Source organism: Indicator indicator, chromosome 2 (assembly GCF_027791375.1).
Source record: "Indicator indicator isolate 239-I01 chromosome 2, UM_Iind_1.1, whole genome shotgun sequence".
NCBI classification, from domain to species: domain Eukaryota; kingdom Metazoa; phylum Chordata; class Aves; order Piciformes; family Indicatoridae; genus Indicator; species Indicator indicator.
This window is the reverse complement of record NC_072011.1, coordinates 27,534,356-27,559,692: the sequence shown is the minus strand read 5'-3', so window position 1 is coordinate 27,559,692 and position 25,337 is coordinate 27,534,356. Positions and strand designations below refer to the sequence as shown.

At 39.5% G+C, this 25,337-nt stretch overlaps 1 protein-coding gene across 1 annotated transcript; it reads right to left on the bottom strand.

Moving 5' to 3' along the window:
• Window positions 1–25,337, bottom strand: CEP43 (centrosomal protein 43). Its single transcript, XM_054396077.1, has 13 exons — window positions 25,248–25,337; window positions 17,624–17,677; window positions 15,818–15,872; window positions 15,121–15,209; window positions 10,635–10,769; window positions 9,817–9,900; window positions 6,150–6,358; window positions 3,875–3,955; window positions 3,476–3,585; window positions 2,844–2,912; window positions 2,119–2,158; window positions 1,289–1,382; window positions 1–108 (listed from the first exon to the last, which is right to left on the bottom strand). Exons 1-13 carry the CDS (start codon window positions 25,335–25,337, stop codon window positions 34–36), a joined length of 1,185 nt encoding a protein of 394 aa, XP_054252052.1. The 3' UTR covers window positions 1–33.

The window sequence follows — 25,337 nt, the reverse complement described above, 5'->3', positions numbered from 1 at the left end:
TCCAGCACAATGAAACATTTTTACTGTCCAATTCTATGCCACATCTTCTAGATAATCTGCAATATCACTTAACTGAGAAATGGTAAGGTCTTGCGTGATGACTTCAAGCTAAAAAATAAATGAAATTACATGCTCAGAAATCATAGAAACAGTATTATTTCTTGTAGTTCTTCATATACACCATCCCATCCTTTTGGCTTGCATTCTTTAACATTTCATACTCCTGCTCAGGCAAATCTCAAGTGTAGAGTCTTGCATCAACAACCTCATGGACCAATATAGGTTGGGGGATGACCTGATGGAGAGAAGCTCTTGGGAAAGGGACATGGAAGTCGTGGCGGATGATGACCACGAGCCAGCAATGTGCCCTTGGGGCCAAGAAGGCCAATGGCATCCTGGCATGTATCAGAAGGGACGTGGTCAGTAGGTCAAGAGAGGTTCTCCTGCCCCTCTGCCTTGGTGAGGCCACATCTGGAATACTGTAGTTAGTTCTGGGCCCCTCAGTTCAAGAAGGACCTCAGGGAACTGCTTGAAAGAGTCTAGCACAGAGCCACAAAGACAATTGGTGAGTGGAACATCTCTGTTATGAGGCAAGGCTGAGGGAGCTGGCTCTCTTTAGCTTTCAGAAAAGGAGCCTGAAGGGTGACCTCATTAATGTTTATGAATATTTATGTGAAGGGTGAGCGTAAAGAGGATGGAGCCAGGCTCTTCTCACTGATGCTCAATGATAGGACAAGGGACAATTGGTGCAAGCTGAAGCATAGGAGTTTCCATGTGAACAAACTTTTTCTCTCTGACGGTGACAGAACACTGGAACAGGCTGCCCAGAGAGGTTGTAGAGTCTCATTCTCTGGAGACATTCAAAACCCACCTGGATGCAGTCCTGCACGTCCTAGGTTATCTTGCTCTGCCACGAGGGTTGGACTAGATGACATTTCTAGGTCCCTCCCAACCCTTAACATTCTGGGATCAGACATTCATCTGCTGGATACTAAACCAGTCTCAGATATATTTTACATGCCTAGAGACCATGAGTTGTGCTACTGAAAAATTATGGAGCCCTTTGTTTTGTGGTTTTGTTTGTTTCTTGTAGGTTTTTGTTGTTGTTGAGGTTTGGGTTGTTTGTTTTTTTTTAATCAGTATAAGATCTAACTTGGCAGGAATACTAGGTGCTAAAACATAAAATAATAGAACTTTAACACATATTCTAGGAACCTATAATAACAGCATATTCCTTCACAGAACGTTAAAAAAGTGAAAATAAGAAGAATGTCAAAAAGAATCATACTTTATCACTGGCATTTGATTCTTCTGTTCCCACAGATATGTCATCTATTTCTTCACCAATGCTGATATCACTTTTTTCTGAGCGATGACTAGTACTGAAGAGAAAGAAAACCATGGAAGTAGAAATAATACTTTCTCTTTGAACATCCAGTTATTACATTCGATTTCACTTCATACATGACATTTGACTGACATTTCACATCCTAGCAAGTTAAATAAGAAGTTACTTGAAGCCCCATAATAACTAAAGGCTTTCTACTGAGATGAAGCCAGAATAAATACTGACAAATACTCAGGCCTTAATCCTGCAATTTACAACACCAATACCTTCACATCATAAGGAAAAGGCTGTTAAATATTTATTACTTACTATTCACAATGCTTACTTTGTAGTTGAGTATTTCAACATACAGCATATTCACTAATATCATTAAAGTGTTAAAACATTAAGTGCATGGCTTAGGAAAAAGCCAAAAATTCTGCAAAAAGGCAACAACATATCATCCTAAAAGTTATCCCTATGTTGTTAAGGAACTGATTATGCACTACACAAAAGGGATCTTTTTGATTCTATTTTGTTGGTTGTTTTATGTTCTTGTGGCTTTTTTTTGTTTGTTTGTTGTGGTTTTGTTTGCTTGGTTTTGCTTTTTTTTGTGTGTGTTTTTTAACCACAGTTATTAAAACAGCAAAGCAAAATTTAAAGGAGTTCAGAAATACTGACAGACTCCAGCAATAGAGACTAGCTGAGATATGAAAATATTGCAAATATGCTAATGGATAGGTTTAGAATGCATGAAATCTTATACTACTACAGAATCGTCCTTCTCTTACCTGTTGAAGTCATCAGCATACTCATCGTCATCTCCGTTTCCTAAATTTTTAAAAGTTATTAATCAAACAAGTTTTATCTTCAGGAAATAAAAAAAAAACCAACAACAAAAAATACATGGCTTGATGGGCAGCAAAACTGGGAGTACATTAAATTATTTACACAGATTAGGAAGAGAAGTTTGTTGTTTATCTTGGTCATAAAGCTCGACCTCATTTACACAAAATGCTTTAAAATTAAACATGTTTTCAGGATGTTGAGCTGAAACATCCTGAAACAAAAAGACAAAATTGAAATACTTATCAGCTCTCTCTCAAAACATAGCTGTCATTTCTTAAACCACATCACCTTCATATTGCTCTTAAAGTTTACAAGGCAACCTTCAAAGGTGTGGAAGGCAAGTAGACATGCCATTGAAACCAGCAAGACTTGTCTGGCTATCTTTTTCCACAAATATAATACCTTCTTTCCTTAGAAACCTAGACAGCAAAATTTATCAATTGATATTAGCAAATGTATGCATGGAATTAATACCATTTTTGCTGTACAAGTGAAAAATTCACATAAAAGACATCAGTTTTCCTGATGGTATTAAATAGTGAGAGAAGTTAAAGCTGAAGACTTCAGTTCAATGCGTGTATTTCAGTTTCTCAGATTCCTCTAAGAAGCTGGGCCAGAACTTACAGTTAAAAATACCAGAGCTGCCTCATGTTTAGCAGTTACTTGCCTAGTTCTAGTGATCCTAGTTTTGCATTCACCAACCGCAGGTCTTTCAAAACAAAGTTTCTATTCAAATCTGTAACGAAAAAAATCGAAAGCAATTACACCAGAAACTTGATTTCTGACTCTAAGATCCCACTTTAATATACCCATCAACCATTTATAAGAAGTCTTCTTTTACAATAACTTTACATAATTTTGATGCAATTACCATACAATGCTATTTTCAAATTTGAGCTCTGCTAACATTTTAAAACACAAGTAGCAGTATTTAGGTCCAGGTTTTACAGCATGAAAGTAAATAACCTTAAAGAACTTCTGCAAATAAGGTAAGATAACAACACAAAAGAAGGAAGTTTTCAGTTTAAACTGAGCAGCAGAATTTTATACTCCTGGAAACCGCTTTATATACACAGAAAAAAGTGAGTGTAGGTGAGTATTTCATGCTCTAAAACATAACATGCTCCAACACTAACATAATATATCAAAGCCAGTATGCAATTACTGAATAGAAAAAAAACAAAACAAAAAAACCAGGAGGGGGACACACGGATATTTGCATCTGAATCTCTAGATCATACATTACATTATGGAGAAGATCTCTGACATTCACCAAAGCAAAGACCTGTGAAAACTTACTATCAGACTCCTTTAGTGAAGGTGCACCAGTCAGAGAGCTTAACCCACTTTTTAGAGGTGGTGCATCAGAAAGGGATGCTAGACTTCCTGCTTTGTTAGCTTCAGTTTTCCTAAAAAACAAAACAAACAAAAACCCACAAACCTAACCAAAAATATCCAACAAGCAAAACAAACAAACCCCAAACAAAACAAATTGAGCAAATAAGTACTCCACAGACCTGCAAAATGTTTGTGGTGACTTTCCTATTATTTACTAAATTGTCATAAAACCAGAACAGCAACATTTACAGCAAAGAGTCCAGAAGAAAGCACTATTCATCCTGCAATCTTAAGAATCGTAGGTAGTTTATTGGAACAAAAAGTCAAGCAAGACATTCAGTAAGAAAACCACTTTCTCACCTATGCAAAGACTTCTGCCTGCCTTCTTTCACAGACAAAGCTTCTGCACCTTCATCAGCATCACTGTTTTTATCATGGGGCCTTTCATTATCCCCAGCAGCCAAAAGAAGAAAGATTCACATGTAAATCAACATCTGAATTAGTTTTACACCTGAAGAGATTGTCTCTGTTCCTCCTATGTGTCTATTAATCCTGAGCAGTCAGTTCACAGAAAGAAAATCTTTCAGTTAGTGGCAAGATTGATCTCACCATTACATGTCAAAGTTCACTTGGCAACTACTTAATCTGTTCATGTATTTAAAATGCTGAGTTCAAATATTACTTGCTAGGAAAGGATAAAGAAACACCATCAAAAAGGTATCAAGATTTTAATATTTAGTATTACCAGAACTATCTGCTACTGTGATCCCATTCCTATTAATAAGAGACAACATTTAATTACATCTATAGTACCAAAATAAAATGAACAGCATCACATATTAAGAACAATTCAAAAACAGTGGGTCAGAGATCTGAGAGCTTGCAAGCAATGCTGGTGCCTCTCCTACTTACTCATTACTTAGGACACAGGTACACCAGCACAATATACCACAAAGGGATTTCACCTGAAGAATGTTCTTTCTCCTCTAGAGGAGGTGGCAGAAAGGTAGAGAAAGACTCAAGAGACAGCTCAGTTACAATTAGTTGCCATCTCATTTATTATTCATATATTCAGTAAAGCTTTTTATGGAACATTATCATTTACATCGCTACAGCATTCCAAGGTGCAAATTACCACTTGATGAACTGTGACTCTACTACAGGCACACAATTTGGAAATATTTTTCTGTAGGGAGTTTCTCTACTAAGAAAAAACAAAACAAACTATTTTTATTTACTGATTAACAGTCTTTTTCTTTGGTGCTTTTTTTTGAAAGAAATCTAGTTTATTAAACTTCAAAGTGAATTTCCCTTCTTGTCATATGAAAACACTTGAACAATAAGAAATTAGTAAGCATTATTATCCAGAAGTTTTTCCAGTCTTTTCCAGTTTACAGTTTATCACTGAAACCTATTATAAGGCAACACAACCAACTGCTATGATAGTTAGACTTTGGTTAAAGGCTACTTAAATGAGCTCTTGAGCAAGTAGGAACAAACACAGATTTAAATCTTGAGCTTTCCAGTTGAGAAAATTACAAAGAAAGACTATAGAAAGGTTATTTTTAACGTACAGTGTTTTCCAGGGAAAAAAGTCATCTCCAACTAAACACGTTTACTGAAAAACGTATTTAAACAATCTTTCTAAAAGAGTCCATTATACTAAAAACAGATCTGGTTTAACTGGCATAATTGCTGGTGCTGTACCAGAGCGAGCCTGACAGAGTAAGTAGGCATCTTACTGTAGTGATAATACAAAATAGTTTGTTGTTCCAGCTACTATGGACATCAAAAGCCAACATGAGAGGAACTACTGTGAAACTGACTCACAAATGATTCTGCAACTTCTATCCTCTACTGAGCTCAGGTAGTTCTCCAATTACGCAAGTACAGCAGAACACCAGGAAATGACCTTGCAGTATTTCTCACGAAGATAATACATGACACCACAAAGATGGGTTTTTCAGTTTCATAAACAAAGCTGCTGTACAGTTCAGTCACTAATTCTTGGTTTAAATGGTATTTTTCAGTCGTTGGACTCTCGATGAAAAAATTTAAAAGTGCCTCAGAAGAATACGCAAAATTGGCATATGCAGAAATAACACTTCAGTGAAAACAGAACTGCACACAAAAGGCACTGCAATGTGAAGAGGAAACCCTCAGCTTTGAAAAAAAGTTTCCTTGTTCTCAGTTTATGGAGCCAGTTTACACATTCAACATCTTTTTTGTACTCCTTAAAACCATACAGATACTGAAATCACTGTCACTGCTTGCTTTAGTACTGATCACTATTGCAGTTCTGCTGCAAGAAAAAAATGGTGATGTCTGTGTCTCATACATATTCATTCCACCAAGGAAATAGGCTGGGGATACTACATAGTCTAACTGATGCACCTTAAAGTAATACGTTTTTTCCACCCATGGTAAATCAAAGAGATCTCAGATGTCACTGTGTATTTCAAAAAATAGAATCACAGAAACGTATAAACGCACATTTTAGGAAAAAAAAAGACACAGAACAGATTTAAACACATTTATGAGTACAAATAATCAAACATCAGCTAGCTCTCCAAGGTCTGCAAGCATACTGAGGACAAAATACACCTACATTAAACAGAACATCCAAGTTACTTACCAGCCATAAGTTCTTTCTGGTTTAGGTATAGGATCATCAAAAAAAGAATCTCCCTCTGCATCATCTTCCTCCCCCCCTGTATCTTTGGTATTTAAATCTCTGTTTTCTAGTTGAGGATCTAGCTTTGTTTCATTAGGCATAAAATGAACGCTGCTTTTGCTTGCTTCCCCTGAAGAGACACTTGTATCACTTTGCGTCGTTCCAGCAGCCTTAAAAGATACAGACAAAAGTCCTCACTGAAAGGATTAAGTATTTTTTGTAATACTCTAAATGGTAATATAAATATGTAATATACAGCTCAAATTTATTAATACTTCTCAGGAATTCATTAATATCATCAGGAATCACATGAGAAAAAAAGTTGTGTTTATACTTTATAGATTTATTGCTGACACCATTAAAAATTTTATTCCATCCTCTGCACTGCTTTGCTGCCTAGATCATGTTATAAAAACAATCAATTTTAAAGGATATTGGTCATCAGATACAGAAATTTACAGATTCTTATCTTCTAGCTTTGTATTCAAACTGTTGTACAGTCTGAAAGTTATGTGATGCTTTACTAGTGTTGTTTTGCAACTTGCTTATAAACAGACATTGCTAGTTACAGCCACTGTCTTCAAAAGAAATCAGTTTAAACTCATGCAAATTGCTCTAACTTCTACATTAAGTGACAATATCTGCAATACATTAGGTTTGAAAGCAGCAAGCAGAAGACAACTGCAGTTAATGACACTTACTCCTTCCAAATACTAAAACCAAAAATGACACAAATGCAATACTTCAAAAGCACACAATTCTCAGTCCTTGTATCATACTTATGGCTCAGTCCTACAGATACTTGAGCATGTAAAGACTATTCCATACGCTAACTTTACCATCAAGGAATACATGTTCAAGTAGTACCTTTGCAAAATTTCTTGGTCCAGATATTCCTATAGGCCTGCATTTTAAAATCTTAGGTGATTTCCGTCATTTTGTCTCACTCACAGAACCACATTTAATTACCGATAGCAGCTCTTCTAGGGTAAGAAAAAGTACTTATACCTGTAAGCAGTAGTTACAATAGTATTTTGGTTTCTTATCCCAGTTGAAAATGAAGAGCTTAGTGATACTCTGACTGGAGTAAAAGTGAAGTTACAGCTACTTTTCTATTCCAAGCCCTGAGCTGCTATCTCATCCAAGAAACTGCAAGCACAACATGTGGCTGTTATTTGAATGTATACATCATGAAGTTTCACTGAAGTGAAGTAACTGCTTCCAGGTTAACCATGGCTAAGTGTTTAGAGAGCAATACATCTACCTTAGGTTTCAGGCTAATGGTGTGTAAGTCAGAGTGTAGTTTCACACTTACACTTAAACAAAGGTAATTCTTTACTGCTGCCAAGAGCTGCAGTCTTGGTGTCTCCTAGCATACTCCCTTCTACTTTACATGTATGTTGTCAAGTCACAGTCAGAAACAGTTCAGCTTACAGGTTTGTTGAAAAACCAGCAGAGGCTCTCAAGCTTCAAGTCAGGAAGTCTAGATTGTCCAGGTTACTCCAACCTTACTCTAGTCAACACTGGTTAAAATTTTCTCCTCCTGCATTATTTTAATTTCAAATATGTTGCACAAATTACACCCCCATTCTGCTTTTGTCAAGGAGAGAACCAAGAAAAAAAATACATCCAAGAACTGTGGTCTCATTAAGATATCCGCTACTTATTCTTAGAGGAGTATGCAGTCTGACCAACAGCTGTTACTGTTTCTATGAGGGTTATAACATCCACCCAGAAACCAGTGTTCTGTTTCTGAGGTAAATATATTTTCACAGAAGATTCAGCAATATATTATCAAAAAGCATTTCCATAACATGTTTAATCTCCTATTGCAATGGAATTATGACTTACTTGTCACAGATGATGTGTACAAAGAATACAAAAAACCTGATCATAAATTCCATATTGTTAGAAATCACATTCTACTTGCAACTTCATCCCATCAGAAAGAGTAAATGAAAACGTTTTTATCACCACCTTGGCTGCTGCTGCATGCCATAAGCATTCAACTCTTAACTATGGTGTTCTGACAGTGCACAAAACTCTCCTTAAAAAAGTAAGGAAATACAGTTCAATAAATGATCATTTACCACAGTTTAATATTTCTGGTTCAGAATTAAATGTTCCTATCTGGTAGCTTCTCTAAAACTGAGACCTTAAAATAAATTCTAGAAGCACTTCCAGATGTCCATATACTTATTGTGATTTAAGTATCAACACTGGAAAAAAGCCCAGCACCATTTGTGGCTGGCCCAGTCCCAAACATAATCATTAATCTGAAGTCAGTCAATAGGAGAAGCTTTGCATCTACGAACTAGTACATCTTGTGGCCAAGACAGCCAATGGTATCCTGGGGTGCATCAAGGTGTGTCCAGCAGGTCTAGGGAAGTTCTTCTACCTCTCTACTCTGCCCTGGTGAGACCACACCTGGAATACTCTGTCCAGTTTTGGGCTCCCCAGTTCAAGAGAGACAGAGACCTGCTGGAGAGAATCCAACAGAGAGCTGTGAGGATGATTAGGGCACTTGAGCATCTCCCCTATGAAGACAGACTGAGAGCCCTGGGGCTGTTTAGTCCTGAGAAGAGAAGACTGAGAGGGGATCTGATCAATGTCTATAAATATCTGAGGGGTGGGTGTCAAGTGGAAGGGGCCAGGCTCTTTTTGGTGGTACACAGTGATAAGGAACAATGGGTTCAAACTTGAACATAGAAGATTTCACCTCAGCATAAGGAGAAACTTCTTTACAGTGAAGGTGACAGAGCACTGGAACAGGCTGCCCAGGGGGGTTGTGGAGTCTCCTTCTCTGGAGACTTTCCAAACCCACCTGGATGTGTTCCTGTGCAGACTACCCTAAGTCATCCTGCTCTGGAAGGTGGGTTGGACCCGACGATCTCTCGAGGTCCCTTCCAACCTTTGATATACTGTGATACTGTAATATTACTTCTGGAAAACAGTACCAATCCTGAAATGGAGCTTGCTTTTCCAAATGACATTCTGTTTTTCAGGCCAAAAAAATAAAGAATTGGAATAAAATTAAGATGATTCAAACGGAGCTGTCATTTAATTTACTTTTAACCTTATTACTACCTCTCCCTAACAACAAAATCCATGAAATGTTACATTTCTCAGTTTTCATTACTAAGTTATTGCTAGTTGGGGTTTTCACTTGTTTGGCTTTGTGAGGTTTTTTGGTTGATTTGATTTGTGTTTTGTTGTTGTATTGCTTTAACTGGGTATAGTGGGTAGCTAGTTTCTTGGGGAAAAGAGGCTTAACTAATCATGCCCCTTTCCATGCCCTACACTTTCCCATAATTCTCAACCCATTGACTGGTTCTGGTCAAACGTAAAAGTATTAGAGGCTATAGATTTTATGCTAACAGAAAAACACAGAAAAGAAGCCACAGGTCCCAACACAAAGACAGTTGTATCCTAAAACCTTATCAATCCCAAGCAGCAGACATCTCCTTGATGAACAAACAAGTCAGTTACAGCCTGTCTGGGTCTCAGCTGAAAAGATACAGGCTTTGCAGACATTTTAAGTGAATGCCATCATATCTGCAGTTTCATAACATGCATAAGTAAGAGAGGACCCTTATGTAAATTTTTCATTATATGTAAACAATCTTACCTTATTTGGTATAGGATGTGTACTTGATTTTCCATCAGATGATTTTGATGTAGGGCACAGGCCATCACTTAGCACTGGAGCCACCTAAGAAGTTTCACATAAACACTTACTAAAAATATATTTACTGTTGTCACCCTACAAGAAACAAGGCTAGCATTGCTACTCACACAGTATGCAACCTGTAACAACACAATGCTATGTTAGGAAGTCTATGACAACTACTTCTGAATTTAAGCTTTCATTGGGGTACTGAATGCATCTTGAGTGTAGAGAATTTTCTTTCAAGCCACAACACACTAATCAAATACCATTGGCTGGATTTCATTTAACAACTTAATTACATGTTCTGTTAAAACATTACTGTCATTGCCTTCAGATATCTCAATACTTTCACATACTTAGTTTTAAATAAATCTATTCTGAGAGCATATGTAAAGTTTTTAACAAAACCAATTCTAGGCTTTGTAGGTCATATTAAAATTAGAAGTACGACAAAGAAAATAGATACAGTGTTATCAAACCACTATAAATCAGATGTTGTATGTCATTTATATGGGTTCACTGTGTGTTACTATGTTGTCACAGAATAACAGTAAAGAGTATTTAGGGTAGCATTAAAAAGAATAGAAAAGTTATAATCTTTATCTTTCAGTATTATTTTTTAGTAATTTATATTGGAGGCATAACATAACAAAGACTTAAACCAGTATAATACTACAATAATACCCAAGTGTTCTCAATTCCAGGGGTTTTTTTCATCATTGATATTAAAAACAATAGAAAATTACAAAGAAAGAAATTATGTTAACAGTACTTACTTCTCCACTGCCTGAAATCTTTTTCTGTTGACACTTTCTAACAACCTCCAACAACAAGGGACCACCCACAGTACCTTCAGCTTCTATAATACCCAAATCTCGAGCTAAGTTCTCTCGACCATCAAGGCCATTTAGCTGGGGACAAAAAATAAAACAACAACTACTAAAGCTTTTCAGTCTTATTTAACACAGCAATATTTTGACTAGAGAGTGATTAATTAAGACTACTGCACGTGGACTAAAGTAATGATTGCATATTGCATTGCAATGTTTACTTCCGATATGTACTTGAACACAGACCAAAGAAAGTTGCTTTAAATATCGAAGTATTCATCATTAGCAGGCTTCAGGATTTAAAGATTTATGCAGTCAGGTTACTTAAGGCCACTGCATTTAAAAGAGGCTCCTAGAACATCTAACCAGTGGTTTCAGCAAAATTGTAGAGATGATGGAGAGTTCCCATTTCTGTGCATACAGAAGTACACTGGCATAGATCAATTCTTTTTTTCATTCCTGTTTAATTTTAGAAACCCATGGGTTTGGACAGAAACAGGGATGCAAGCAATTCAAGATCAACAAAAAAAAAAAATTACAGGAAAAAAATTACAGAAAAAATATACTTTTAAAAACTGAACTTCACATTTTAGCAAATTATAGCCAACCTGGCTTACTTGGAATAACCTCAGAATGACAATACTGCAAAGGGCATCAGGTCATCTTGAACCCTGATTATTATTTAGTGACACTTCCCCTCAAAATACTCTCAAGGCCCTCCTCCAGGTCGTTGATAAAGATATTGAACAAAACTGGACCTAGGACTGATCCCTGGGGAACACTACCTGCCACAGGCCTCCAAGCTGACTCTGTGCCCCTGATGATGACCCTCTGAACTCTGTTGTGGAGCCAGCTTTCAATCCACCTCACTGACCAACCATCTATGCCACATCTCCTGAGCTTTTCTATGAGGATGTTATGGGAGACAGTATCAAAACCTTTACTGAAGTCAAGATATATGACATCCACTGCTCTGCCCTCATGTACCCACTTGGTCATAACTTCATAGAAGGCTATCAGATTAGTTAGACAAGATTTCCCCTTCGTAAATCCATGTTGGCTACTCCTGATAACCTTCTTGTCTTCCATGTGGTTAGAGATCACCTCCAGGATGAGCTGCTCCATCATCTTTCCAGGGATGGAGGTGAGGCTGACTGGTCTGTAGTTGCCTGGGTCCTCCTTCTTGACTGGAGTGACATTTGCTTTCTTCCAGTCATCAGGCACCTCTCCTGTTCTCCATGACTTTTCAAAGATGATGGAGAGACGTTCAGCAACAGTATCAGCCAGCTCTCTCAGCACTTGTGGATGCACCCCATCAGGGCCCATGGATTTGTGTGTCTTCAGATGGTATAAGAGATCTCTAACTCTGTCCTGACTGACCACATCTCTCCAGTTCTGCTCCCTTGCTTCTAGAGACTGAGCTCCCTGAGGGCTGGTCTTAGGACTGAAGACTGAGGCAAAGAAGGCATTCAGCAACTCTGCCATCTCTGCATCATCAATTACTGTATCTCCCCTCTCATTCAGCAGTGGGCCCACCTTTTGCCTGCTCTTCCTTTTCTCATTGATATATTTGAAACAACTCTTATTGTTCTCTTTCACCCCTCTGGTGAGATTCAGTTCCAGGAGGGCCTTGGCTTTCCTTGTTGCATCCCTACATTCTCTGGCTACATCTCTATAATCCTCCCAATTGACCAGTCCTTTTTTCCACATATTGTAAACCTCCTTTTTGGTTTTGAGTTTTACTAAGAGTCCCTTGCTTATCCAAGCAGGTCTTCTGCTTGCCTTACTTGATTTTTTTTTCCAAGGGAATACACTCTCTTGAGCTTGGAGGAGGTAACGTTTGAACACCAACCAGCTCTCTTGGGCCCCCCTTCCTTCCAGAGCCATAGTCCACTGGATATTTCTGAGTCTTGAAGAGGGGAAAGTTGGCCCTTTTAAAGTCCAGGGTTGAAATTTGTGGTCCCTTCCAACCCTGACTGAGTCTATGATTCTTCATGGACCTCCTCAGTAGAGTACCACAGGACAAAGCCCTGGAGGGAAGAGGGGCCCAAAAAAGCTGGTTAATATCCAGGGATCACTTCCTCCAAGCTCAGGTACAATTCATCCCAATAAAAAGGAAGTCAGGCAACAACAGACAGGAAGCCTGTGTGGAAGAACAATAAGCTCCTGGACAAATGCAAAAACAAAAAAGAAGCCTACAGATCGTGAAAGCTACAAGTAGCCTGGGTGGAATACAAAGAAATTGTCTGAGCAGCCAGGATTCACGGTAGGACAGCTAAAACCCTGGATATAATTAGATCAGGGACACCAAGGGCAACAAGAAAAGCTTCTAAATAAGGTCAGTGATAAAAGTAAGACGAGGAAGAATATGGGCCCTCTCCAGAAGGAAATAGAAGACCTGGTTATCTGCGATATGGAGAAGGTTGAGGTACACAACGACTGCTTTGCCTCAATTTTCACCAACCATATTGCCCAGAAGGTAAAGGCATGGACTCAGATAATTAAGAACTGTCCACTGTAGGAGAAGATCAGGATCAAGACCATCTAAGGAACCTGAAAGTGCACAATGATAAGATGTATCCACAGGTCCTGAGGGAACTGGTGAATGAAGTGGCTAAGTCAATGCGCGGTATCTGAGAAGCTGCGGCAGTCCAGTGAAGTTTCCCCTTGAACATAACCTTTATTTTTAAAAAAGGGGGGAAATGAGGACCCAGGGAACTACAGACAACTCGGTCTCATGTCTGTGCCCAGAAAGATCATGGAGGGCATCCTCCTGGAAATTATGTTTAGGGCACATGGAAAATAAGGTGGTGAATGGTGACAGCCAGCATGGCTTCGCTAAGGGCAAATCGTGCCTGATGGATTTGGTGGCCCTCTACAATAGGGTAACAGCACTGCTGGATAAGGGAAGAACAACTGATGACATCTACCTGGACTTGTGCAAAGCCTTTGACACTGTTCCCTATGACAAACTAATCTCTGAATTGAAAAGGCATGGATTTGACAGAGGATAAGGAATTGCCTGGATAGTCATATTGAAAGAGTGGGAGTCAACAGGTCAATGTTCAAGTGGAGCCTAGTGACAACTGGCATTCCTCAGGTGTTAGTGTTGTGGCTGACACCAGTTAATATCTTTGTCAGTGACACTGACGGTGGAATTGAGTGCACCCTTGGCAAGTTTGCAGACAACACCAAGCTGTGTGGTGCAGTTTTTATGCTGAAGGGAAGGGATACCATCCAGAGGGACCTTGACAAGCTTGAACTTTTGAAGTTCAGCAGACCAAGTGCAAACTCCTGCACACAGGTCAGGGCAATCCCAAGAACAAATACAGGCTGGGTGGAGAACAGATTGATAACTTGGGAGTGTAGGTTGATGAGAAGCCAACATGAGCAGACAATGAGCATTTGCAGCCCAGAAAGCCCCTATCTTGGGCTGCATCAAAAGACACATGACGAACAGGTCAAGGGAGGTGATTCTCCCCCTCTGCTATGCTATCATGAGGCTCCACCTAGAGCACTCCCTTCAGCTCTGGGGGCCCCCAGTGCAAGAAGGATGTGTATCTGTTGAATCAAGTCCAGAGGAGGCTCACAAAGATGCTAAAAGGGCTAGAGCACATCCCCTATGAGAACAGACAGAGAGCTGGGGTTGTTCAGCCTGGAGAAGACAAGTCTCTGGGGAGACCCTACAGCATCCTTCCTGTACCTAAAGGAAGCCTACATGAAGATGGAGAAGGACTTTTTAGAAGGGTACAGAGTGACAAGACATGAGATGATGGCTTTAAACTGAAATAGTGTAGATTTAGATTAGATGTAAGGAAAAAGTTCTTCACTGTGAAAGTGGTGAGGAACTGGAACAGACTGTTCACAAGCTGTGGATACCTCATCCTGGAAGTGTTCCAGGCCAGGGCGGATGGAGCTTTGAGCAACCTGGTCTAGTGGAAGGTACCCATGGCAGAGGAGTTGGAAGTAGATGATTTTTAAGGTCCCTTTCCACTCAAACCATTCTATCATCTGCACAAGGGCCTTTGCTTCACTGAAATGTCTCTCAGAACAGACTAGTGATGTTATTTTAATTTTCATGTAATAAAATTAACTTAGTATCATGACATAGTAAATTCTTGGCAAAAAACGCTGCAGGAATATTGTGCTGCATATACTGTTATGATTTTACAAAAACTATTAACTTTGTAATTCAAAATTAACATATATTTTCATGCATTGACTTTTGACAAAGGAAGTGCTCACTCGTATCAGCACATTTTCCTGGAACATGTCTTTATGGCAATAACTACCTTTTACAAACTAACTATAAAAAAAATAAGTATTTACAATAAGCACTAGCAAGTGGCTTAAATCTACTATTGCTTCTGCATTTATTGCCATGCACTCCAAACAATCAGTGTAGCATACAAATAAAACCAGTATATCTTACTGTGCTTGATTCAGGCTGAAAAACAGCCAATGTAAAATCAAGATTGAAAAACCGCAGAAATTCCGCAACAAGACCTGCAACTAAGCGACCTACAAAGGAAGAGTAAAAATACACCAGATGAGAACAAGTCTGACTTCAGTTTTAACATTAACATGGCTTCAGTATGAACATCTACATTGATTCAACACTCCTAGACATTCAGCAAACTACCACCACATAGCTAATGTGAATCTCATCTGAAACTCAGTCATCACATCAAAATTAAGATAGCAATACTGCAGAAAGATAAATGCAGAAGGCTTACATAATTCAGGTGTACTTTCTTTTAACTATTCAGCTCTTTTAAAGACATCCTTTTGGCATTTCTCTTGTATGCATTCACTACTGTACCTCTACAGCAAGTTTTCCCTGATTACTGTTTCTGTTGGTCTAGAACAGCTCCAAGGTAGCATAATCATAACTCATCATGAAATATTAATTTAAATGCATTAGTCACTTCAGTTAGAAATAAAACTTCAGCAATACCAACTTCAAAAATTATAGTTATTGTTCATTCAGAACAGAATTCCATCTATTTGGCAGGAACAAAAGCATCCTTTATGTCACAAAGACTGCATTGTTAATTAATGATCCTGAGATCTAATCCTTTGTTTTCTATTTGTATTATTTTGAGAAGTATACTAAACAAAGTACTTACCGTCTTTTGTACCTAAAAAACTTCTCAAGCTTTCATTTACCAGAGGTGTTTTGTTCTGTCAAAAAGCAAAAACCAAACAGTAATTAACATCAATCTTGTACTAGCAAGATACTAAAAACAAGAGCAAGTTGGTGTTTTGCTGTACACTGTTCCATAATCATGCCTGGCACATGTAATTCACTTCTTCAAAATCTACCTTTGTGCTAATTCTACTACCTACAAGTAAAAGCTGCAGAGCTGTACATATTTAGGGAAATTAAAACTGTCTCAGTATTTCTATTATAAAAGCCACAGAGGTAATTTCACTAAGGTTTTCAATAGCATACTGATTTTTCTTTTTTACTTAATGCTTAACAAATTAAGTAGCTAATTTCCCAAATTGCTCCTCTACTTTAGTGCCAAGTTTATTTAAGGGAATTCAGTCCCATTTTTCAAAAAATAGGAACTTACAACCATCGAGACAATGTGTGGACCATTCTAACTAATGATTCACAAATCAATACTAGTCTAGTAATTAAAACATCTTAAAAGGTACTACACAAAAATGTTTCTTCTGCTTGTTAGACTTGCCCTCTTCAACTCTCATTGTTTGTGTTTGTCAAAATTACTGTGGGATTTTTCAAACCAAATTCTGAATGCCATTCATAACATATCAAAATACCCCGAGTAAAAATCTAATTCAGCGAAAGATGTGCTATAGGTGTTTATCACTAACACAAGAAAGCACTTCACAAAACCCAGAAATATATCCTGCTTAAGATGCAGGAATTCAGAGTAGTGGTTAAGTGTCAGTATAGTTCTCTGTAATGTAAAATTTAAACATTATGACACATTTAAACCCTGGGGGGAAAAAAGGTGAGCTGAGATCAGCCATAGCAAATCTCTCTTCATCTGTATAGATGGTCTGGGAGGTTGTTCTCTGGATACTCTATAATACACTGAAGCTTCTCATAAAAGATGCCACTGTTCTGCTGTTATGTCTTCAGCAATTTTATGTTACATTTCTGGAATATGGAACCTCATATCATAGAATAATTACTGATATAACACTAATGTCACAATAATGCCTGTTTCAGTTGTGCAGTTTTCCAGAAAGAGGACAACCATGTAACCAGGAGAAATATAGGACAGTTATCCATTCCCCTCTTTTGAAACAGACAGCCTGGACATAGAGCACTCTCTCCTATCTAGTTCTAGGAAAATCACAATGTGGCAATGCCATCAGAATGGGTCACAAAACTAGCATCTGCATACCACAGCAGTATCATTACTTAATCACAGTAACATCACATACACTTAATATTCTTGTATTGTCAAGATATCAGTACTTAGTCCATCTCTTAATTCAAAATCCCTCCTCAAATACAAACACATTCTCTACAGTACACCTAAAACATCCTTACGAGAAACACCAAAAGCATTAGTGTACTTGACAAGTTCCTGCATATTTAATTGCTTTTAAAATAAGTTTGTCAAGGATGCCTCACTATGATATTTTAAATTTCAAAAGCTGTTATTCCAATTTTGATCAGTCAATTAGATTTAACATAAAAAAAAAAAGTATTTGATGAGAAAGATCCTTAGTTATTCTGGTCAATTAGACAGAAGCAGTATAAAACCAGCAGAGGTACTTACTTAAACCTACAGTTTCACAAGGCTATATAACAATTTCTGTTTCTAAATATCAGGAAACATCCCGATAGTCCTGCTTTGTGTTAAGCATCATGCTCCTCTGCAATAATACAAAATTTTCTCCTTAAGTTTCACAAATAGAAAGTATTAAAGGTGTTAAATACATTTGCTTACCTCTACTTTCTCTTGTTCTTCCAGTGCCAAAAAAACAGCTGCTCGCAACTCTGCCTGCCAAAGGAAAACACACAAAAAGAAAACAAACAGCATTTCTACAAGCACTGTTTTCCCCATGCAAACAGAATGCAAAGAGCCAGGAAGAGGCTTGACAGCTATTTTTTTCTCCTCAGGCAGCTTGGCATCCATTGTAATCTACATCAGTGCAATAAAGACCTCAGGATTACAGGTAATGCAACTTGAGGCTGAGATGTTTCAGTTTGAGAACAAGGTTGGAAGGGAGAGGGTACAACAGGATTTGATACAAGACTTCCTAAATTATACACAGTATATTCCAAATTACCTACATTATCTCCTAGTAGTTTGTTCTCAGGAGTTAAAAATCCAGCTCTTCCAGGCAGCTTTGCCACACCTACCCTTTATTTACAATGCAGTCAGGAAACATGAACAAATAGCTAGTGATAATAAAATTTTTACAAGCTAATGTCAAGATATACAAATTCCTACAATTTCTTACCAGATTATACTCAACGAAATTTTCTCAAGGAAAAGAGAGCGTGATTCCAGTCATTCAAATACTCCTGTAGCAAGGTTTTACCGAACTGATTTTGAATAAATATCAAGCATCAGAATTCTTCTATTTTGGATATTTAAGCTTAAGCCTTGCCTACTTTTTCTATTTTTTTTAAACATTACAGTTTCTTTAATTCTTTCATTGAACACATCAAATAGACAACATAATTTGATGAAGCAGTTTGCCACTTCAATCAATTCTCAATCTGGTATTTTTAAATAGCCAGCCACTGCAGTAATAAACTGCAAAAAGCAGGGCTACTTTGTATGCTGCTCCCCTCAAAAGCAAAAAGAAAGCAAGTTTTTCAAGAACTGACTTACTTAAGAATATCAACAATATGAATCACAGAACACCAGGTCAGAAGAAACCCAAGGATCATCTGATCCAGCCTTTCTAGGTGTAGCTTAAGAGATGGTCCAGCACCCTGCTGACTCTTAAAACTGACCAATGCAAGGGGAATCCACCATTTCCCCTGGGAGATCATTCCACTGTCACACTGTTCTCATTGTGAAAATTTTTCTTCTGGATTCCAATCAGAATCTCCCCAGGAGTAACTTGTACCCACTACCCCTTCTCTTTCCCATGTTACTCCTTGTAAAAAGGGAGTCTCCATTGTCCTGGTAGCCACCCTTTATGTTCTGTATGCAGTAATAAGGTCTCCCCTAAACCTTCGCTTCTCAAGGTTGAACAAACCCAGTTGTCTCAGCCTTTCCTCATATGGCAGGTCTTCCAGTCCTCTGATCATTCTCGTGGCTCTTCTCTGGACACTTCCCTGGATTTCTCATATATATTACAGAAGGTAACTAAACATAGATTACCCTGTAACTGCCGCCTCCCACTGGGAAAACCCTCTTTGCACACCTTTTTAAAGGACAAAAAGTAAATGCAAAAAAATTTTAAAAATTTGCCATCAAAAGAAGTGTAAAATGCTTACCACAACTGTCTACTGACACTGCAGTTACATTTTTTTTCAGGTGTTGGTATACAGCATTCAATCAGAAGTTTTTCAAAAAACCCGTTAAGTATTATTCCTACAAAATCAGTTTACATTTAATTTTCTGACCAACAGCTAACAACTTGCAAACTCAGTCTTACATCACAATGACAAATTTCAAATGGTTGTAAGGCTGACTTTCTTTTCCACTGATGCCACAGAACCCAAGTATACATACATAAAATGACAAGAAAAGCAAAGCATTCATGAAAGAGTGGGTATTACAACTGTTCAAAATAAAAGACATCATTTGTTACAGACGGGTATCCCCCACATGGGTCTGTATCACAACTGCCATCACTTTTCACATAACTGTGATTGCCTGCTCCACTCCTCTGTGTCCACCGCAGTGGCTTTTAAACATGGACTGAGGCGCTTTTTTTCCTATTCTCATTTGTTTAATGTGTTGGTGTTAATTTCTCCCAGGTGTTGCCATACCCCTTTAGTAAAGTTCCCTGGGTAACAGCCCTTAAGAACAACGGGGTCCAGGATGGTTGGACCTACTTCAAACAGGAAGTGGCACAGGAACTGGCAGTTCCCACATGCCGAAAGACAAGCCGGCGGGGAAGACGACCAGCCTGGATGAGCAAGCAGCTCCTGAAGGATTTAAGGGAAAAAAAGAGGGTTTATCGCCTTTGGAAAGGGGGGGTGGCAACTAGTGATATGTTTAAGGATGTTGTTAGATCATGTAGGAGAAAAATCAAAGAGGCAAAAGCACAGTTAGAAATTAAACTGGCAGCTTCCGTGAAGGATAACAAAAAGCATATTTATAAATATATAAATGCTAAAAACAGGGGCCTCCACTCTTTATTGGACGTGGAGGGTAACATTGTAACTAAGGATGAGGAGAAGGCTGAGATTCTAAATACCTTCTTTGCCTCCATTTTCAACAGTAAGGCAGGAGGACTTCAGGATAACTGGCCTCCTGAGCTGGTTGATGGGGTCAAGGAGCAGTGTTGTACTCCTGAAATCCATGTGGAATTAGTTCGAAACTTGTTGAGTCACTTGGATATTCACAAGTCCATAGGATCTGATGGGATCCATCCTAGGGTGCTGAAAGAGCTGGCAGATGAGCTGGCCAAGCCTCTCTCCATCATTTTCCACCAGTCCTGGCTCACTGGAGAGGTCCCAGAAGACTGGAAACTGGCCAATGTGACACCCATCCACAAGAAGGGACGGACAGAAGAACCTGGGAACTACAGGCTTGTCAGCCTGACCTCAGTGCCAGGGAAAATCATGGAGCAGATTGTCTTGGGGGTAATCACTGCACACCTACAGGATGGCCAAGGAATCAGGCCCAGCCAACATGGATTTCGGAAGGGCAGGTCCTGCCTCACCAACTTGATCTCCTTCTATGACCAGGTGACCTGCCTGGTGGATGTGTGGAAGGCTGTTGATGTAGTCTACCTGGACTTCAGCAAGGCCTCTGACACTGTCCCCCACAGCAAACTCCTGCCCAAGCTGGCAGCCTGTGGCTTGGACAGCAGCACTCTGTGCTCATTTAGGAACTGGCTGGAGGGCCGAGTCCAGTGAGTGGTGGTGAATGGTGCCACTGTCAGCTGGCAGCCAGTCACTAGTGGTGTCCCCCAGGGATCAGTGTTGGGCCCCATCCTGTTCAATATCTTTACTGATGATCTGGATGAGGGGATTCAGTCCATCATCAGTAAATTTGCAGATGACACCAAGCTGGGAGCAGGTGTTGATCTGTTAGAGGGTAGGAGGGCTCTGCAGAGGGACCTTGACAGGCTGGACAGATGGGCAGAGTCCAACAGGATGGCATTCAACAAGTCCAAGTGCTGGGTGCTCCACTTTGGCCACAACAACCCCATGCAGAGCTACAGGCTGGGGACACAGTGGCTGGAGAGCAGCCAGGTGGAAAGGGACCTGGGGGTACTGGTCGACAGCCGGCTGAACATGAGCCAGCAGTGTGCCCAGGTGGCCAAGAGAGCCAATGGCATCCTGGCCTGCATCAGGCACAGTGTGGCCAGCAGGAGCAGGGTGGTCATTGTACCCCTGTACACGGCACTGGTTAGGCCACACCTTGAGTACTGTGTCCAGTTCTGAGCCCCTCAGGTTAGGAAAGATGTTGAATTGCTGGAGCGTGTCCAGAGAAGGGCTACGAGGCTGGTGAGAGGCCTTGAACACAAGCCCTATGAGGAGAGGTTGAGGGAGCTGGGATTGTTTAGCCTGGAGAAGAGGAGGCTCAGGGGAGACCTTATTGCAACTACCTGAAGGGAGGTTGTAGCCGGGGAGGGGTTGGTTTTTTCTCTCAGGTAACCAGCACCAGAACAAGAGGACACAGTCTCAAGCTGCGCCAGGGGAGGTTTAGGCTGGAGGTGAGGAGAAAGTTCTTCACAGAGAGAGTGGCTGGCCATTGGAATGGGCTGCCCAAGGAGGTGGTGGAGTCACCATCCCTGGAGGTGTTCAAGGGGGGATTGGACGTGGCACTTGGTGCCACGGTTTAGATAGTCATGAGGTGTAGGGTGACAGATTGGACTCGATGATCTTTGAGGTCTCTTCCAACCTTCTTGATTCTACGATTCTATGAATAGCAGGTTCACTTTAATTTCCTTTAGTGCCCAATTAATTCTTTAAGGTCAGAACCTCATCACCAGAAGGTAACAGCACTGGTATTTCCTACCTCTCCCTTTGGCTTACCTGCATCATCTAAAATATCAGCCTACAGCCTTTCCACAGATAAGCAGCCCTCCACTCAGTCCTTCAATCCCACAAGCATTACAGTAAGTTTGAAGTTAAGTATACCTATACTGTGTCCACAAGGGAGGTTTACACTATTTCAACACGCTGACCTTAGTCCTTTGGGATGGGCACTGCTCATACTATAGCAAGATAATCTCAAATATCATCCCCTTATTCCATTGTTCCTCATCCAATCAGAATTTTTCAACATAATCCGAATATATTTTATTCATAGTCTAGCACTAAATCAGGCCAAAGCTGATACTCATCTTCCCCACCCGTATTCTTCCTAAGTCTTCAATAAAACAGGATTATGCCAATAGTGCTAGACATCGATAAGTAAGATAATGATGATAGCCATCATTCTTGCATCCACAAAACCCACAGGTTTCTTTCTCATCCTGTGGAAGGTACCCCTTTCCCTTCTGTTTCTAAGTATTTTCATCAGACAACAACTCATGTGAATAAGACATGAATTTGGTTTCACTGATCTTAGCTACTTTCCGGTACCTCAGCTGTCTAGCACATTAGTAAGAATAGCACCAGGTGCCCAGAAACATGATGCTAGTGATGCTAACTCTCCTCATATTTGTAGCAACAGCAAGTTCCAGAGAAGATGCAAAATTCAGGTAGCATAACCCTATTTTCCCAGAATGAGATTAAGATACAAACCAAAATAACGTAACAAAGGAACACAATAAGAGGAATAATAGCTTGCTCTGATGACAGCTTCCCTAGGAAGGAGAAAGACCACATTCTCCTCAAGACAGAACATCTCTATTTATACATCATGCATCACACAGTTATCAGTGATAATTTTCACTGATGTACAAATATCCAGTTATATTCTGTATATTTATAGAATTCATTAGAAAGCAGTTCTACCCATCAAATTCCAACGATTAACAAGTTTAATATATATATATATATGCATGCATGCATACTGCAGCCTAGAGAAGACAGGAAATTCTCAACTGCAAATGTCAAATATGTTTATACATCTTCCAGATTCACAGTATAGCTTCATGAAATGCTCCAGTGCTCAAACTCTAAGGTAAATAGAAAAATCAGGACCAGCTTTTTAAAATGGCACACAAGTAACACTGTTTTATCTAAATAGTTTATATTAACACCAATGTGCTTAAGAAAGTAATCTCAAAATAAGAAACAAACACAACAAAACGGTCATCCATTATAAAATTATGTTGTATTAGAGAACAAAGGCATCACAAGTTTCTTTCTAAAAATTAGGCATACATGTTATAAGAAGTACTAGCTGACAACTCCATACATTCTATCCACTGAAATAACCCAAATTAACTTACAGTTCTTCCAGAGCTGTCCTTATCTGTAGCGCTTCATACCAATTCACCTATACATTGACCATGTATTTTTAATATTTACTTCAATAAATCTCAATAGATTATTGTAGTTAGCTTCCTAGCCTCATCCATTTTGGAAAGACATCAGTGGTCATTCTTAAGTATAAAACAAACTGTTTTGATAATATGTAAACGTTCATTCATTTCTACCACATAATAAAAGAAAACACTGACAGAATAAATAAAGAAATACTACTGACCACAACTGTTTATTTATTTTAATGAAAGGACAACAGTTTTTTTTATACATGGTATAATCCAATTTCAATTAAAATATGACAATTTAAGATGACTTGCTCAACCTTAATTCTTCTGAAAGACAATGGGCTTTCGGTAAACTACTATCAAAACTGTGTAAATCAATATTATCAATCAACAGTTGAACTTGAGTGCTAGGTAAGGTTCACAGCTAAGAAAAACCACCATGAATTCCTAAAATGAACAGCCTTAACCATAGGTATACTAACTATTTAGCAGTAACTCCAAGTATTAAAAAGAAACATAACCTTGTAAGTAGAACGCAATTAGTATTATTTTAAGTAATTTGATAGAACTTCCAGCATTACACTACGGGGGAGAAGACAATAAATATTTTTCCCCAAAGTCAAGGAACTGGCAAACACAGTACAAAAACTTTCGTATTACATTTCATATGACCTGTCTCGTAATTTCTTAATTATCTTTTCTTTTCTCACCATACCTTTACTGGCTAACACTGCATGAGAGATTAACAGGTGGCTCAAAAGACCTATTTGACAACTTAGCTAGAAAAAGGTCTCTCTACTCAACATACAGTTACATGAGCAAGAACATTCATTGACTTTTGGAGTTTACGTAAGAATTATCGATTTGAAATGCAAGAACACAATATTATTAATAACGCTATTTTGGTTAAAAGTGTAACAACCAGCCTAAAATCTAGTGGACTTCAAAGTACACAAAGATATTCTCACCACCATTAACCACATCAGCCGTTAAACTGTTCCTGAAACATCAGCAATGATCATCCACCTTTTGGATGTTTTAAATAGCACACTGTGGATAAACACCACTATCCTTGATCTGAAATCCAAACTTCATTTCTCCTTTAGCTCAGAATGGAATCCAGCCGTTCTTAAGCTTCTATATGTGTATGGCTCTTTACATGAATAATTGCTGGAAGCTTCTGACTTGAACAAGAATCCATGAAACCAATCTTCATATCCTTTCTGATACAAGCTCATGCTACATCAGTCTTAGACGCAGCATACACTCCACTACACCACTATCTTCCATGTATTTTATCAGCATAGCATTATTTGTTCCCTGTAGGCAGGCAGCATTCCCAGAGTTTCCAGGTTTGGCAAGCCTCCAAGACACAACTCAAGCAACCCACGCTCAAGAGGATCAATGTTTAAACTGCGATCTTCAAGAATTGCTGCTTGCAATTATCAACAGGGGCTTCACGTACCGAAGCAGAGAAACTACGCATCTTGTCCCACACCACCCGGAGGCTGCACGCTTCCAGCGGACCTGTCAGCTGCAAGAGAGCTCTTGCGGCGACAAAGCACCTACAAGGGCAAAACTGCATAGCTAGGCACAGGGCTCCCTGCAGGGGCCGAAAGCTCCACTCCCTCTCCCCTCCTAGGTGATCCCTAAACTCCTGCGGTCGCCGGGCAGATCTCATACAGCGGCCAGGCTTCGGGCCCTCGCCTCCGCGTCAAGCACGTACCAGCTTTGTGAGGTGAGGCAGGTGCTGGACCCCGCTCTCCGCCGAGCCCCAGGCCGAGCGGCCGAGGAGCACCACGGGGAGAGCAAACGCCAGCTCCAGGCCGTGACACCGAGAGGGCCCAGACCAGTAACACTAAGTGGCAGCAAGAGAGTACGAAACCTGTGAAGATTCAGCCCCCGCGAGGCCGTTAAGCGGAGCCAACCAACGCTCTCCTCTCCCCGCTGGGTAACGAGTGCGCTGATAAGAAGCTCTCCTTCCCCCACCTTAATCTTATTGAGCACCCCGCTGCTCTCCAGTGTCTGCACCAGCAAGTCCCGCAGCTCAGTGTCCTCCTCCGTCGCTGCAGCCGCCAT

Bases quoted from the DNA above. Each gene is read 5' to 3' on its own strand.
- CEP43 (XM_054396077.1), bottom strand. From the start codon at position 25,337: ATGGCGGCTGCAGCGACGGAGGAGGACACTGAGCTGCGGGACTTGCTG. The intron at 2,159-2,843 runs GCAAGTAACTGC...TTAAAAATTTAG, and splicing joins ACTAGGATCACTAGAACTAG to GAAACGGAGATGACGATGAG. The intron at 1,383-2,118 runs GTAAGAGAAGGA...CTTTCTCTTCAG, and splicing joins TATGCTGATGACTTCAACAG to TACTAGTCATCGCTCAGAAA.